Genomic DNA, 16,669 nt, shown 5'->3' with positions numbered 1-16,669 from the left:
TTTTATTTTGTAACGGAAGTGCAGTCTTCGTTGGCGGCCGTCGAAACAGTCCGGAGTCCAGAGTCAGGTCCCGTCGTCGATGGAGCAACAAACCTAAGTCGAAAACAATAAGGTCTCTTCCTCTCCACACATATACTTAAGCAGTGTTTGTACCTTGTCAACTCTATCTAACCTGTATGTTGGCCATGTCTACGTCTAAGATATTTTTTTGCCTAGCTAACACAGAAGACATGGGTCTTTTAGCTTCTTCTAGCTTTCGTTAGCAGAATGAGAATAGTGAAAGCGATAAACCCATAAACTCAGTCCGGTGACTAGTACCCTATTAAAGTGCTGACATTCAAGTTTACATATTCTTGAGTTGAGTTATGTGGTTAGGAAATGTACTAAAATATGAGTTATTTACAACGTCATAGAATTGTGTTAAATCATCTTATCGTTTTCCCAGAATGTCCCATACTGCTGTGTCCTCCAAAACACTGGCGAAAGGCCAAAGCACATCAAAGAGGGGACGTGTGTCCAGTGGACTCAAAAAAATTCACATCGATGAAGAAGTGAAGATATCTGTGAACCTCGCTTTGGAGAGGTTTCGCTACAGTGACCAGAAAGGTGTGAAATTGAGCTGTACATTATCATGAAAGTTGCCCCATACACATACACAGATTGGTTGTAATTATTAAAACTGTATTGAAAACAATATATGAAATGTTACTTTATCTGAATAAACAGAGATGGAATTTCCCTCGTCATTATCAAGTACTGAAAGGGCCTTCATTCACCGCTTAGCCCTGTCTCTGGGGTACATCTCCAAAAGCAAGGGGTAGGTTGAGAATATAGTATTGATAGTATTGTCATTTGAACAAGTGTGTACTCAACTTGTGTGCAAGTTGAGTACACACTTTGTTGAGCACTTTGTTGAGTACACACTTTGTTGAGTATACACTTTGTTGAGTACACACACAAGTTGAACAAGTGTGTACTAATTCCACTTGTTTTTGAAATGTTTAAATTCAGGAAAGGACCAAATCGATTTCTTACTATCAGAAAAAATGGTGGTTCAGAAAAACCTCGACCAACAATGTCTCTTACTCTTTCCCACAACACTTTGTACTTTATTCGGAGCCTACGTCAGAGGTTTCCCATCACCAGCAAAGAACGCATAGACCTTCAGCTCAGCAGTAACAGCAGCCTGAGGATGGCCACTGAAGCTGGTAGGTCATCAAATCCCATCTGATTGGAATCCACAGCCAGTGCATTTAAAAAAATATTTTCTTATTATTGTAGAGGGCTGTGACAAAAATAGAGCAAGTGGATGTCTAAACAATGGCATTCCTATGGTGCCCAGAAGAAGAAATCCCACAGATATTGACAATTTCAGGTGCTCTCTGCCGGTGTACCAACGACGTGAGGAGATTGTGCAACTTATCACAGAAAACCGTGTCATTCTGGTGGTAGGAGAAACCGGCTCTGGTAAAACTACACAGGTAAACCCAGTGTTACTGAATACAACATTTCTGCCGATATTTAGCTTTGTTTGAATAAAAACGTATGCCACCAGTCCTGCTAACACAAAGCCAATTTAATTCTATGATTTCATCCAGATTCCCCAGTTCCTTCTTGATGACTGCACTAGGAGGGGAGAGCCATGCAGGATCTTTTGCACACAGCCCAGACGCCTGGCCGCCATTGGTGTGGCCGAGAGGGTAGCAGCAGAAAGAGGAGAAAGTGTGGGGCAAACTGTTGGTTATCACATCAGACTTGAGAGCAGGTAAAGACAAATGAAGCAATTGAAAGTATTGTATCATTGCTAAGCGATTTCTAACAGTTCAACTTTTTGTCCTCTCCTTTTTATTATGCAAAATAAATATAAAAATGTTTTAGGGTTTCTCCCAAGACACTTTTGACTTTCTGTACAAGTGGAGTATTTCTCAGGACTTTGATGGCTGGAGATGCCAGTTTGACAACAGTCACACATGTGATCGTGGTGAGTAGAGCTGTCACAATTTCAGACTTGAATTTTGATGTTTATAAAGTTTGATACTAGGGATGGGCATGATTAGTTGATTGATAATTGATTATTAAGAATTTCGTCGATAACGTTCATTTCTAACAAACCGAACGTAGGTTTCGGTTTCTGCCTCTGACAGCGCAAACACTGGAGTTGTGGCCTGAGTCCCATGCTTTGGCTCTGGCACCTCCTTGAAGATCACTGTACCACTCAGTGAATGCATTTACATGCACATCAGTGTCCCGGTTTTGTCATGGTGCATGTATACGCAGTATCCCGGTTACTGCAACAGAAAGAGCTGCGCTAAGTTTTGTTTCTGTGAGACTTGCACAAAGCTGCATTAAACACATTATAATCACAAATGGGCTGATGTGGCTCTACAGTGGTTATTTTTATATGTTGTAAAGTTTAGTTTATTTATGCAGATTAGTAATGGTAATAATAATGATACTTATTATATAAAAACATTAATGATTAATTGAAAATCTATTGTTAATTCTCCTGACGATCGATTAATAAAATTTCATCAAATGCCCATCCCTATTTGATACCATAACGATCACACACAAAAAAGAGGTACTGTATATAGTATAATGCAGTACAAAATGATAGCATTATTGTAGTATGCAATTATAATTTTAGTTATTAATTAGTTGATTTGATTTGATACAGTGATTAGTTTTTTTTTTTTTGGGAGAGCACTAGTGGTAAGCAATAGTCTAGTGGTCAAAAGATAAACTGTTGCTCTTTACAGGATGAAGTGCATGAACGTGATGGTCTGACAGATTTCCTGTTGACAAAGATGCGAGACGTGCTTCAGAAGATTCCCACTCTAAAACTGATCCTCTCTAGTGCTGCTTTGGATTTAGACCTGTTTCTTCAGTATTTTGGGTCCTGCCCTGTCCTCCACAGTGAGCACAATTATATTTCTATAATTCATAACAGGGTATTGATATGGTAGTAATCAGGTCTGCTTTTTTTATTCCAGTCAAAGGAAGGCAGTTCGAAGTGAAGGAGCATTTTTTGGAAGATATTCTGAAGATGACTGGTTACAAAGTTAAAGACATGAAGAAGTACAAGGAGGAAAAAGAGAAAAGTAATACATATTTGTTCCATATTATATTATCTCTATATCTGTCTTATGTATACCATATTTTGGGATTCAGTCTGATGTACTGGCAAATGGTTGGAGGCTTTTTAGCACTGCTTTAGTAACTGCAGTAGTAACCACTAGTCTCACACCCATGTTTGATCTTTTACAGAAGAAACTAAAGAGAAGGTTTTGACAGAATGGTGTAAAGCTGTGGAGAGCAGTTCTGTTGAGGGTCTGAATATGGTTGCATCTGAGTTACTACAAAGTTCTCACCCAAACACAGAGAGCAGCACCCTGTGCAAATCAGTAAGTTGGACACATATTTTAGAAGAGACTAATCAAAGTGCAATATGTCAGATTTACTGTATTATTTTGATATATTTGTTGTCAATTTTCTTTGTATGTTTTACACAGGAAGAGAATGGTATGGATGCCCTTGAGCCATGGCTGATAACTGAGATGGACATGTGCATTTCCAACGTCTTCCTTAGTGAAGATCAAGAAGCATTTACCCAGATTTTTTATCTAATTCTCTATGAGAATGTAAATGGTACGTCTAAGCTTGCGTATTTTTATTTAATGTTTCATTTTACACAACTACAGTTTTAAGATGAAATACTATATTTTTCCAAAATTAGTCGATTATACCCATAGTGAGACCGGTGCCACCGCTCTAATGGTGGCAGCGGGTCGAGGATGTATTATGCAGATGCAACAGCTCTTAAGTATGGGGGCTGATATGAACATAAAAGCGTCCAATGGTTGGTAAGTAATATCTTTTATGGTCGTGAGATGCACAGCATGTCACAGTGGAATGCCAACCTTGTTTATCTGTGTTAAGGTCTGCATTGGACTTTGCCATGCACTTTAACCAGATGGATGCAGTGGATCTACTCCGGTCATCAATGTAAGATTTCTCTTTCTGTTACATTCAGTTATTGACAATACATTGGAATCAGTTAATCAGTTAATCATTACACTTGTTATTCTAGCCCTCTTGGAAGAGTAAATCAGACTGATGAAACTGCTCTGGTGCAGTCTGCTTGTGAAGAGTTGAGCCTAGAGGACCAGGAGCTGCTCAAACTGTACCACCAGAGTTTTGATGATGAGTATGTAGATCTGGACCTAATTATGACTCTTCTTTATCACATCTGCACCACCACCACTGAAGGTAAAACAAATGATGGCCTTTCTTTCTTCAAACTGTGCACAATGTAAATGTTTTTTTTTTTCCACTACGAAGATTTGGGGTAAATTGCAGTGTATTCATAATATTTTGTTATGTCATAGGCGCTGTTCTTATTTTTCTCCCTGGATATGATGAGATTGTGACACTCAGGGATCGCATTCACTTTGATGACAAAAGGTTTTCAACTCTCTTTGAAAGGTAATGTTTCATTAAAGTTTGCAGCAGTTTACAGCAGCTGTTTTCGTTATTCTATAAAGGGCTGCTCATTTCTTCAGTGTATCTGCACTAGGGATGGGCATGATTAATCGATAATTGATCATTAAGAATTTCATCGATTACGTTAATTTTAATCGACAAACCAAATGTAGGTTGCTGTGCGTAGCGTGACCAAACATGGTCCATGCATGTAGCTCTCTGCACTCAGAAGGAGCGAGCAAACACAAACAGTCGGTCAGGCTGCAGCGTACCGAAGCACAAATGTGTATTTAACGATGATTTGTACAAGAAATTCCATGCTTTCCGTTGCCTTCGGGACAAGTGTGAGTCCATGTGCACAGTGTACAAAGCAGGAACAGTTGAATATGTTTCGGTGTCCAGTGGGAAAAAGCTTTACCAGGTGAGAGTCGCGCAATGTTGATGACGAGTTCCCACCTCCCACCCCCCGTACGGTGTCCTGGTTTTGACAAACACAAATATGGTCACACTGACCTGTATTCCACTGAGTCATGTCTTTAAATCTGACAGAAATTGACCGCATTAGCGCACAAGAGCTGTAGTTTTATCTTCGCTGAGTTTATGCAAATTAGCGATGCGGTTTTAAGTTTAGTTTCTGTGAGAGTTGCGCAAAACTGAATTAAACACATTATAATGTCAAACGGATTGATGTGGCTCTAGAGTCGTTACGATTTATATGTCCTAAAGTTGAATTTATTTATGCAGATTAGTAGTGCAGATAGTAATAATAATGATGATCATTTTAATATAAAAAAGTTAATGATTAATCGATAATCGATCGTTAATTCTTCCGTCGATCGATTAAGAAAATTTCATCGAATGCCCATCCCTAATCTGCACATAACTTTGCAATGTGTGTTTATAATTGCAGATATCAGGTGTTCACCTTACATTCAGATATGCAAACTTCTGATCAGAAAAAAGCCATGAAGCCATTGCCACCTGGTGTTAGAAAAATTGTGAGTTGCTCGTTTGCAAATATTGATTAGTGCACTGGTTTCAACTGTGACAACCCTTTTTCTAGATCCTCTCTACAAACATCGCAGAAACAAGCATCACTATCAATGATGTTGTCTTTGTCATTGACTCTGGAAAAGTCAAAGAGGTAAGGGAAAAATACTTCATAATCAGATGTGGGTAGTTACATTTACCCAGTTACATTTACTTGAGTTACTCTTTAAAGGAGTTATACTTTTCTAGCTGCAGTACTCTTACTTGTGTAAAGGTTTTAGTTACTCTTTCCGGTGCAAATAAGTTTACTAGTGACAAAAGCTTTATGTAGACGGTATTAAATTGGAATATTTCTGTTTCTTGTACTGCTCCTTATAATGTAGTATTTCAAATGTTTGTGTAGATCATCTGTAAATACCTGATATTTGAGTTTTACTTAGAGTTTTTCCTTCTAATACAGGGGTGGGCAAACAACGGCCCGGGGGCCGTATGCGGCCCTTTAAACCTTTTAATCCGGCCCGCCGAACTGGAATAAATTACAATAATAAACCTTGTTGATGTTTTATTTTTCCTGCATTTCCGGCGTTTCCCAGTAGATGGCGCACTATATAAATATACATTGAGGTGCGGTGTATTATGTTGGCCGCAATGCTTTATGGGAAAGTGTTCTTGTAGGAGTTATTCGGACCATGAGTGAAGTGGTGGTGTTCAAGATATAAGTTTGCACTGCTTCCAAATTCAGTTGGTCAAAATCAAACACAAGGATTTTATAGATGTTGTGTTATAAGAATAAATGCACAGAACGTATTAAGAGTCGTGTGGAATTGCATGCGACTTTGTAGTGTGGGTTCTGTTTCTTAGTAAAATATAATACCTCCCATGTCACTTTCACCTGTGGTATGCAGTGAAGCGGATCTGTTGATTTTTGTGTGTTCCTGGTTTTTTCACGGCAATGTCGTAGTGCGTAGTGCGCTTCCTACATAAGCCCTACATTAGCGAAAATATGAATATAATGCAGCTGAGCTCTCAACACGTCATGTCCTGTGTTCTGTCCGGCCCTTCAGGCAAATTTTAGGACCCTATGTGGCCCGCGAGCCAAAAAGTTTGCCCACCCCTGTTCTAATAACATTAACTTCCAAGGTGTACATCAGATGCTACATCCCAACTGTTTAAGTTACTCTTGCTTAAGTGGTAGTTTAGAACTTGAGTAATATTTGAAATAATGGTACTCTTATTTGCATATAATATTTGACTACTTTACTTAATTCTGTTCATAATTAATGATGTTTCACTTGGTTGTTAAATTGAATTGCAAATTATTTCTTGCTGTAGAAATCCTATGATACTCTGAGCCATGTATCAATGCTGAAGACTGTTTGGGTCTCAAAAGCGAGTGCACTTCAACGAAAGGGAAGGTCAGTACATGCACATATTACTTATTTCACTTTAAATGGATTATTAAAAATTTGCTTTACTCATAAATTCACATGTCAACAGAGCTGGACGCTGTAGATCAGGAATTTGCTTTCATCTCTACAGCCGACTCCGTTTCAACAACATGCAGGAGTTTCAGGTCCCCCAGCTGTTGCGGATGCCTCTTCAGGTGCTTCAGTGCAGGACTGCACTTAAACATGATCAGTAGATGAATATTGCATACATTTTAAAAACTGCCTTTACAATTATGTAATCTGTGTTTAAAGGAGTTGTGTCTACAGACCAAACTGCTATCTCCTACCTCTTGCCCAGTGGCAGAATTCTTGTCTAAAGCTCCACAGCCTCCACCAACACATGCTATACGAAATGCTGTGCAGATGCTCAAGGTAACTTGTGTTCTCATGATTCCAGTTGTACAACTTGTAATGCAATGCTGTTTCCTCCTCCTTTTCACAGGCCATAGATGCACTGGACCAATATGAAGAGCTCACTGATTTGGGCTACCATTTGGCCGATTTACCGGTAGAGCCACATCTGGGCAAAATGGTTCTCTGTGCTGTGGCGCTGAAGTGCTTGGACCCCATCCTCACCATCGCCTGCACCCTGGCCTATCGAGACCCCTTTGTACTACCCTCCCAGGGCTCTCAAAAGAGAGCTGCTCTACTGTGCCGCAAACGCTTTACCTCAGGCACCTTCAGTGACCACATGGCCCTGCTCCAGGCCTTTCAGGTTTGATACTCAACAGAAAAAAGTATTTTTTTGAAATGCTACAAAAATTACAATATATATATATATTTTTTTCCCATTTTTCAGGCTTGGCAAAAAGCTCGTAGTGAAGGCTGGGAACGATCCTTCTGTGAAAAGAACTTTCTTTCTCAGGCAACTATGGACATGATACTGGGAATGAGAACTCAGTTGTTGGGACAGCTGCGTGCCATTGGTAAGGGGCTACCCCTATATGGTAGATTCATACAATACCAATACAATTAAAAAAAAAATAATAATAATAATTTTTTAGGTTTTGTTCGGGCACGAGGTGGTAGTGATATTCAAGATGTAAATCTGAACTCTGAGAACTGGGCTGTGGTAAAGGCCGCACTACTGGCTGGGATGTATCCAAACCTTGTCCATATTAACAAGGAAACCTCTCTCATGTCCAGCAGCAAAGAGAAAAAGGTTAACTTCCATCCAACGTCAGTTTTAAGTCAGACCCAGGTAAAAGAGGTAAGATACTTTCAATCTTTGTATTTTGAATATATTCAGATGTTTCAGTCAGTATCCATTGAAACATTGCACACAATAATTTACTTTTTGCAAGGCCTGTACATTGATGTGTGAGATCTGCTGCTGCTTTTTCAGTCAGTTTTAAAACAACTGTTTATTATTATCTTCAGAGCACCTCAACCAAGGAGGCACAGACCCTTCCAACAGACTGGCTCATATATGATGAGATGAGAAGAGGCCAAAGAATGGCCAGTGTTCGCTGTTGCTCTATGGTGACCCCTGTCACTGTTGCTATTTTTGGTGGTTCTGCAAAATTGCCAAGCTCTGCCCTGCAGGAACCTGCCTCTCTAAAAGGTAATCTGTAATGGCTGACATCTACGTAAAATCAGCAACTGTGTTGAATTTCCTGATTGACTCATGGTTTGTCTTGTAGATGGCTCAGTTAATGACACAAGTGACAGTGACTCAGAGGAGCTAGCTGAGATGAAGCTTGATGACTGGCTTGTTTTCCAGTTGGATACAGAAGTAAATTGCAGTTTCAATTTTACTGTTTACATTTGTTGTGATTTATTTGTTATCTAGGTATTTTATTTGAGTTTCTTTGTATTTTCATGTATTGTTTCTCCTCAGGCAGCAGAACTGGTATTTGAGCTCAGACAGAAATGGCTAAATCTCTTCATCAGAAGGATAAAATGTCCTTCAAAGCTCTGGTCTCAACATGACGAGGCTGTTCTACACACACTGGTTTCTGTATGTCACACGCTTAAACTATTGTTCTGCTATGGATAATATAATTGCCAATAACACAGAATGCATTCCATTAACACCAGATAACGTTTTACTTCTTGTTATAGAACATTTACATTAAAAAATATTTTGAGTTAAAAGAGACATTACTTTGATGATAAACCTCTGTCAGGCGCTTTCATTGGAGGAGCAGAGAGCAGGCTTACAACAACCTTCAGGGATAGGCCAGCGACCTCGGCCCATGACCTCTGAAGTGGGTTACCAGCCAACCTTCAAAAGCTCTAAGAGCAGCCCTCAATGCAGCACAGATGACCGGTAAGCACTTAATCATTATAGAGCGTAGTGTTGAGATTTATGCAGTTGTGTGCTTGTTCTTTGACATGCAATAAACCACAATCATACAGCAAGGACTTTATAACCGATGTGCTTTTCATTTTCTCAGACATTGTAGAATGTGGGGAAATTCTGCCCATTTAAAGAATGAGGAGGATTCACTGGGCATTACCCCTCTCTCTGATAACCCTCTGTCCTCCAGTAGCTCATCTTATTGTGTAAGCTTAGACAGTCCCTCTGAAAGCCCCTGCACCTCCTCAGCAAAGGTATTTAGCATTATGAGATAGTTTAAATCTTCCTTTCTCAACTTTAGTTATAGTTGTAACAGTAAAGTAACTGGCATTTTATAGTTGGTCTCCAATATTTTTCTTTGCAGCATTCTCCCCGAACATCTCCTCAGCTAACCATCTCATCCATCCGTTACTTCATCATGAAGAGCAACAGCATTAGAAATATAGAGATATCTCAGCAGAAGGGAATATGGTCCACCACCCCATGCAATGAGTCCAAACTGTCCAAAGCATACTTGGAACATAAGTTAATCATTCTAATATTTTCTGTTCAAGGCTCTAGACACTTTCAGGCAAGTAAACTTACAGCATGTGTGTGGCATCTTTCACAGATCTACCTGCTCACACATTTACACTTTTATAGGGCTATGCTCGCATGACATCAGTCATTAGCAGAGACGGTTGCCAGGACTGGGGGCTTAAGGGACTTGGTGGTGTCTTCAGAGTGGAATGGATTCACAAAGAGAGCCTGTCTTTTCAGTCTACTCAGCACATCCTCAATCCCTGGAATGACAACAAGAAAGTCCAAATTAGCAGAGATGGACAAGTGAGTACAAATTAGTGTAATTTTTCCATATGACAAAAAATGTACATGCTCAATTAATCAATGTGTGTTTTTGTTGTAGGAGTTGGAACCTCAGGCTGGGAGTCAGCTACTGTTAATGTGGGATAGAAATTTTAGAAATTAGTAAGAGAAAAGCACTGCCATACGGACTATGATTGTTGCAATTAGTGGATGAAACTATGCAAATGAAAGCAGTGGTGAGAAGATGTTTTTGTTCTTAACGTCTCTGTTTACATGTATTATATTTCTTAATTAACTTCCATGTTTTTTCAGTGTTAATATTATAGTGGTGTAAATATAAACTTTTACATAAATGCCTTAATCGCATATCAACAAAGTCTTTGCCATTTTTATTAACGATATGTATGTAAAGATATCTTCTGTTAAGATACATATTCTGCTTTTTGGTTTACATTATTTATTTCGTGTTCATATCCTGTGCTGGACAGTTATCTCAGACCAAAACTCTGGTCCACCTTTATTGGTATGTTTAATACTCTATCTTTTTTTTCCCATTTTCAAAAACTAATTCTTGTTATCTCAAAACAAAGTTGAATTGGTTGTCACTTTGTCAAATATGCAAACAACCGAACCTCCTGGCAGACTGACACTGCCAGCCTTAAAAATAAAACGTTGTGATCAGTGTGGCGGTATGTTCTCTGTTTCAATAATTTCTCTAAATTTCTCTTTGTAAGTTTGAGTGAATGCTGGTCTGTCTGGTTAAGGTAAGGTTTGATTGGTCTGGGTGTCATCTGTTAGTTGCAACTTACTTCACTGAGCACAGGGAGCTTATGGCTTATGAATACATTCAATTTAGAACACATGTAACAGGTAAAATAGTCCAAATGGTCTCTTGTTACACTATCCCAGTCTTCCACTGCACTACCCCCGCGCCAGAACTGATTACAATCGTGAGATTGGTCCTGTCTCTCTCACCAGACATGGCACATGGCTCCTCATTGGTCATTAAGCGAGGATCCCGCGCGTGGTTGTGTTTTCTTGTTTCTGATTGGCCAAGTACGTGCACCATGCGTAAGGCCGTATGTAGACGAGAGGAAGTGTCCTGTGATTGGAGGGAGAGCCACGCAGCGTATCCAGGCTGTGGGCTCCACCGTTTGCTCGTCACACATAAATACTTGTCTGCCAGGGGTTACAAGGACGAACGGGGAAATATAGCTAAAACACTGGACTGGTGCATTCTTTTACCTGCCTCGACAACAAATTTAGAGGTACGTGGTTGTTCCCTGCTTCCATTTTTTTAAAGAAAGGTGATCTATCGTTGCTAATTCGCCAAGGCAAGTGTGTCTGTCGCTTTTACAAACACAATTGTACGTATGTTAAAAAAAGAAAACATTACAGTAACGTTACAGTTTAGTTTATGTTGGGCCTTTAAAAGGAAAAATGAAGTGATCCATCCGTTGTTCTCTTACACGTTTATAACCATTATATGTAGTTATAGGAAACAGTTCCGCCATATATTTAGTCCGGGTAGCAATGAGTGTTAGAATTTATCCCATTAATATATTTTTTATTTGTTGCAGTGGTGTTCTGGAGTTATTAAATATATTGCCTGAAGTATTTTTGGATTTTTTGTTTTCCTGCTTTGTTCAAATTACTTTAACATTCTCTTAAGTCGGGGAAAATCCAGTTGCCCTTTCACCTACTTGTGCTCCAAACATATGTCCGACTCCAATCTACATCCACTGGTTTGGCATAGCTCTACTCGGCTATAAGCAAAACGCCTTGTTATTGTCATGTTTTTATTGAACACATTGTGTGCATTGTCTAAATGGACATTCATTTTATCAGTGAGCAGTGTTAAAGCGTATTCTGGTATCCAACAAGTTCAAGATTCATATAATCTCTATGGATAATGTGTTAAAATATATCTTTATTGTTATAGAATGCCTGGATCAGCCTCAACTAGCTGTTTGGGACCATGGCCCAAAGATGTTGGTATCATTGCCATGGAGTTGTACATCCCTTCACAATATGTAGACCAGACTGAACTTGAGCAGTATGATGGAGTTTCAGCTGGAAAATACACAGTGGGCCTGGGCCAAGCTGGCATGGGTTTCTGCTCCGATCGAGAGGACATCAACTCTCTGTGCTTGACTGTGGTACAGAGGCTAATGGAAAGGAATGGTCTGTCCTATGATAGTGTGGGGAGACTGGAGGTAGGGACAGAGACAATTATTGACAAGTCCAAGTCTGTGAAGACTGTCCTTATGCAGCTCTTTGAGGACTCTGGGAACACTGATGTTGAGGGTATTGATACAACCAATGCCTGCTATGGTGGCACAGCAGCACTCTTTAATGCTGTCAACTGGGTGGAGTCCAGTTCATGGGATGGTGAGTTACCTTCTTTTCTTGTATTACAAAGATCGATTTAACTGGTTACAGTTTTACAAAATATTCTTTTTTCTAGGGCGTTATGCTTTAGTTGTAGCTGGAGATATTGCTGTCTATGCCACTGGAAGTGCACGACCTACAGGAGGGGCGGGTGCTGTGGCGATGCTTGTGGGGCCAAATGCTCCTTAGCCTTTGAAAGAGGTTGGTTTATTGTAAATAATGAGCTAACTTTTAGTGCCTTCTTCTAAATTACTTTTTGTTTGTTATGTTCATGAAACTGGTGTTTTCCTTGTTGTTCATTACATTTTTGTCCTAAGGTCTTCGAGGAACCCATATGCAGCATGCGTATGACTTCTATAAACCAGACATGCTTTCAGAGTATCCAGTGGTTGATGGAAAACTTTCTATAGAATGTTACCTGAATGCTTTGGACCGTTGTTATTCTGTGTACCGTAACAAGATCCATGCACAATGGCAAAGGGGTAAGTTTTTATTTTTATATGAAGGGGATGGATGAAAAATAGATCAACTATATTGGCTGCTTAACCGATGAATTTAGTTTTGCACGATAACAGCAACAATGTTATTACAGTTTGAAGTAAGACGCTAAGGAGCGCCTGGACAGATAATGGTTTAATTAGATAAGAGGGTTTAGAATGTCACCTACAGGATTTGTGCATGGCTTCCTCAGCTAAGACGTTTACCCAAGTTCAGTGACTATGGTCTGATGTCTTTTAATAAAATCCATTGGCACAATGTTAAGATCACCATTTGTCAACCCTTTGGCACACTCAGTGGCCTTTAGAAAGGCATGTGTTGAAAAGAAATTTAAATATTGACAAATGTGGGTAATGCTGTTTTCAGAATGTCTGCCATTTTTGATGACGTGTCTATTTGAGTTAACAGGCCTGTATTGATATACTTTGATACATTTAACTTTACAGAGGGTTCAGAAAAGCATTTCAACCTAGAGGACTTTGGTTATCTAGTATTCCACTCTCCTTACTGCAAACTTGTTCAGAAGTCACTGGCAAGGTTGATGCTTAATGACTTCCTGAGCCACCCAAACCCAAACACAGAGGTGGGACCTTTCACTGGCCTAGAGGCCTTCAGGTAATCAGAGATTGTGTAGTATTTTATAGTGATATTGTGGTGATTCATTTACAATTTAACACTCAAATTTCAGAGATGTCAAGCCTGAAGAGACCTACTTTGATCGAGATGTGGAGAAGGCCTTCTTGAAGGCCAGTGCTGAGCTGTTTGAGAGAAAGACTAAGCCCTCTCTACTCATTTCAAATCAGAATGGGAACATGTACACCCCATCAGTCTACGGTTGTCTAGCATCTCTTATTGCACAGTAAGTTCAGTGCTGCTTTGTTTTAATTTAACATTTTCCTCTACTTTTGTGTCGATTAAGTCTAACTGGACACAGAATTTAAGAATATTATTGAACACTTTTAACCATCAGTTGAATAAAGAATGTCACATGTTGAAGTGCTCATGTCAAGTTTGTTTTGTAGGAAAACTACTGCGCAGTTAGCAGGTCAAAGAATTGGAGTTTTCTCATATGGATCAGGATTTGCAGCTACTCTGTACTCTCTCCGCATCACTCAGGACCACACCCCTGGTAAGTTTTTTTGTCACTTGGTTTTGTTGTTTCCCTAATTACTTAATGATTAATTTCTTAAATTTGCAGGATCCAGTTTGGACAAACTTGTCAGCAGTCTAAGTGACCTGCAGGTTAGACTTAACTCACGGAAGAAGGTTTCCCCAGCTGTCTTTTCAGAAAATATGAAATTGAGAGAGGAGACCCATCATTTAGGTGTGTACATTGCTGGCTTGTAGATGTTTGAATGTAATAGCTAAACACTGACTGTTGTTATAACTTTTTACAGCTAGCTATGTTCCTCGTGGTCCAGTGGATGATCTTTTTCCTGGAACATGGTACCTAACACGGGTGGATGAGAAACACAGAAGGGAATATGCTCGCCGACCTATAGAATGTGAGGTGCAAGCAGAGCCTGAGATTGTTTGCTCAAGTACAGAGGTAACACAGCAAATACTGCACATTTATGTAACTAAATTGAACCACACTTCAATTGTTTTCTCATATATTGAACAGACTGTATTTTGATGCATTATTTATTTATTTATTTTACAGCATATTCCAAGTCCAGTCAAGAAAATGCCTCGTATCCCTGCTGCAGCGCCTGAAGCTGCAGTGAGCAGTTAGAAGACCCATTTACCTCTGAGAGGTATTAAAAGTCCAACCACTTCCAGATCATTTATAAAACTGAACTGCCTGGACAAATAATTATTGCCATTACCATAATTGCGGTCATAAGGACCTTTCATCATTTCGATGTGAAACTTTCTATGGGCTGCAAATACAAAGTTAACTTTTCAGGATCCCCTTAGATGGAGAGAATAGGAGAGGCACTATATATATATGCAATAACATTGAGCTGATGCTGCTTCCATGGAAACTCAGCCTAAGCTCTCACTTTGAAGCAGAGCTCATTCTCTATACCTCAGTTTAAATTCAGGACACTGCAGGCTCATTGTCATGCTCTCTCAACCTGTAGTGTGTGCGTGTGCGTGTGTATGCACTCTGTCTGATTCATTTTGACCCTGCAGAAAGTGACCCTCAGCTGTACCAGTCATATGTTGCTTACTTCATGCAGTCAGTTGGATTTAGTTTATACTAGAGGCTACAGGTTCTGGTGAGCTTTTAATTTCTGACTTAATTCATGTGCTTCACTACACTATTTGTCTGATTTGTTTTTAAAACAAATATTGTGTGCTTTGAAAGAATTGAATGATCAATGGGTTTATGATCAACTTGTACAGTTTTGTTTTTTTCATACACTAAAACGTTTGTTGTTTTGGAACAGTTTTATGATGTACATTTCCAAGAAGCATTGTAATTATGTTTTAGTGTATTATAATCACAATATTTTATAATGATGAAAAACTTGAAATGCTTAAGTAAATATGGGAGACACCAAATAATTTAACTTTTTAGGAAAAAGTGTACAACATTCAGATTCTATTTGTAAAGAAACTTGAGTTGTGTTACCATGTCTCATAAGTGAGCTGGGTGAGGTTCCCGCCTACATTTTTAACTATATTGACATTAAAGATGCAATCATGTGTCATCTATGACTAAGCCTTAATAAGCAAGGGCTTTGAAACCTGCATTGTCATGTAATGTATTCATAGTTTTATATAATTTTTATTTTTGTGTTTCATTTTCATGTTTAGTTTTAAGTCAGTGGTTGCACTCAGAAACTAGTTTTTAACTGGCAGCATTGACTTGGTGTTGGTGTCTCACTGGTCTTAATAATAGATATCTAAAGGAAAACTAAAGAACTAAAAGGACTGTTATCAAAAAGCCTTATTAAAATATAAACATCTGCAAAATATTCTTAATTATAAACCCAGTTTATTTCTAGTAGACTGCGGTTACTCATACCAGATGTCACTATAACTACTAGAGGCCAAATTTTGTAGAAATGTATCGAAACTGTAAGATTATTTAAGATGTGCTGATGAATGGGGAAGTAATGTAGATACTTGAATAAATATATATTCAATCATGTCCCTTGACACTTCTCCGCTTGCCATTATTTATTTTTATGAAGTAAAGTAAGTAAATGCGACAATACTGTCTTGATGGACTTAAGGTGCACTCAAACACTTAAAAGTGTCTATGACAGGTTGAACTACTACTACTCATTTAACTAAAACACAGTTAAGATCATTATATTTAAGATTTTACTTAAAAGAATTTTACATTTTCCCCCTGGTTTGGCATTTTTTTAGTTAAAATTTTACTTCCTGGTTGGAAATCATAGCATCACACTAGGAAAGTCTAGGGAAGTCATAACTGTTACCTAGCAACCATGTGGTACATTGGGCCAAAACTCCTCAAATGTACACCAAAATTATTATTTGACAAATGACATAAGAAAACACATTTATTTTGTTGAATTCACGTTTAAAGTGTCAGAAAAAAAATGTTTTATGTGGGTAAAGTGTGCCGAAATTTTTAACAGTGCGATGTCATCAATATGTAGGTCTAAAATAGAATACTTTGTCATTTTTAACACATTTTTCAACTTTTCTTCACAAAGTGCTTCATGATTGGTGTAAAACTATAATTTATATGGACAACAGGTATCCCACCAAATTAAGTTAAATGTATATAGAGAATCATAAAAACCTGTCATACGCACTTTAATTGACTTTT

At 38.7% G+C, this 16,669-nt stretch overlaps 2 protein-coding genes across 3 annotated transcripts; both read left to right on the top strand.

The window, feature by feature from the left end:
* Positions 1-19: 19 nt before the first annotated feature.
* Positions 20-10,712, top strand: ythdc2 (YTH domain containing 2). 2 transcript variants are annotated; one of them, XM_055153854.1, is made up of 31 exons: positions 20-112; positions 446-606; positions 727-817; positions 1,012-1,208; positions 1,282-1,481; positions 1,599-1,765; positions 1,879-1,981; positions 2,760-2,916; positions 2,994-3,101; positions 3,268-3,404; positions 3,513-3,648; positions 3,737-3,863; positions 3,940-4,005; positions 4,091-4,269; positions 4,389-4,485; positions 5,393-5,480; positions 5,546-5,626; positions 6,805-6,887; positions 6,970-7,075; positions 7,173-7,292; positions 7,363-7,635; positions 7,720-7,846; positions 7,925-8,130; positions 8,301-8,484; positions 8,564-8,655; positions 8,761-8,880; positions 9,050-9,192; positions 9,320-9,476; positions 9,587-9,793; positions 9,865-10,047; positions 10,127-10,712. In XM_055153854.1, exons 2-31 carry the CDS (start codon positions 447-449, stop codon positions 10,187-10,189), a joined length of 4,158 nt encoding a protein of 1,385 aa, XP_055009829.1. In that variant the 5' UTR covers positions 20-112; position 446; the 3' UTR covers positions 10,190-10,712. The 2 variants fall into 2 exon arrangements, with proteins under 2 accessions (XP_055009829.1, XP_055009830.1); XM_055153855.1 differs by lacking the exons at positions 9,320-9,476; positions 9,587-9,793; positions 9,865-10,047; positions 10,127-10,712 and having other exon boundaries at positions 8,985-9,187.
* Positions 10,713-11,133: 421 nt separating this feature from the next.
* Positions 11,134-16,026, top strand: hmgcs1 (3-hydroxy-3-methylglutaryl-CoA synthase 1 (soluble)). The gene is given in 11 exon segments (XM_020926372.2): positions 11,134-11,294; positions 11,969-12,417; positions 12,494-12,601; positions 12,604-12,618; positions 12,735-12,899; positions 13,362-13,530; positions 13,604-13,774; positions 13,938-14,044; positions 14,114-14,239; positions 14,313-14,464; positions 14,579-16,026. Coding segments are annotated over 10 exon segments (1,533 nt in total). The 5' UTR covers positions 11,134-11,294; position 11,969; the 3' UTR covers positions 14,651-16,026.
* The last annotated feature ends 643 nt before the right edge of the window (positions 16,027-16,669 follow it).

Source organism: Boleophthalmus pectinirostris, unplaced genomic scaffold (genome assembly GCF_026225935.1).
Source record: "Boleophthalmus pectinirostris isolate CB_2022bp ecotype Guang Dong unplaced genomic scaffold, ASM2622593v1 HiC_scaffold_18, whole genome shotgun sequence".
Lineage (NCBI taxonomy): Eukaryota > Metazoa > Chordata > Actinopteri > Gobiiformes > Gobiidae > Boleophthalmus > Boleophthalmus pectinirostris.
The sequence above is the reverse complement of the archived record's forward strand: the minus strand, read 5'-3'. Positions and strand labels throughout refer to the sequence as shown.

Bases quoted from the DNA above. Each gene is read 5' to 3' on its own strand.
- ythdc2 (XM_055153854.1), top strand. From the start codon at position 447: ATGTCCCATACTGCTGTGTCCTCCAAAACACTGGCGAAAGGCCAAAGC. The intron at 6,888-6,969 runs GTCAGTACATGC...ACATGTCAACAG, and splicing joins GCACTTCAACGAAAGGGAAG to AGCTGGACGCTGTAGATCAG. The intron at 8,656-8,760 runs GTAAATTGCAGT...GTTTCTCCTCAG, and splicing joins TTTTCCAGTTGGATACAGAA to GCAGCAGAACTGGTATTTGA.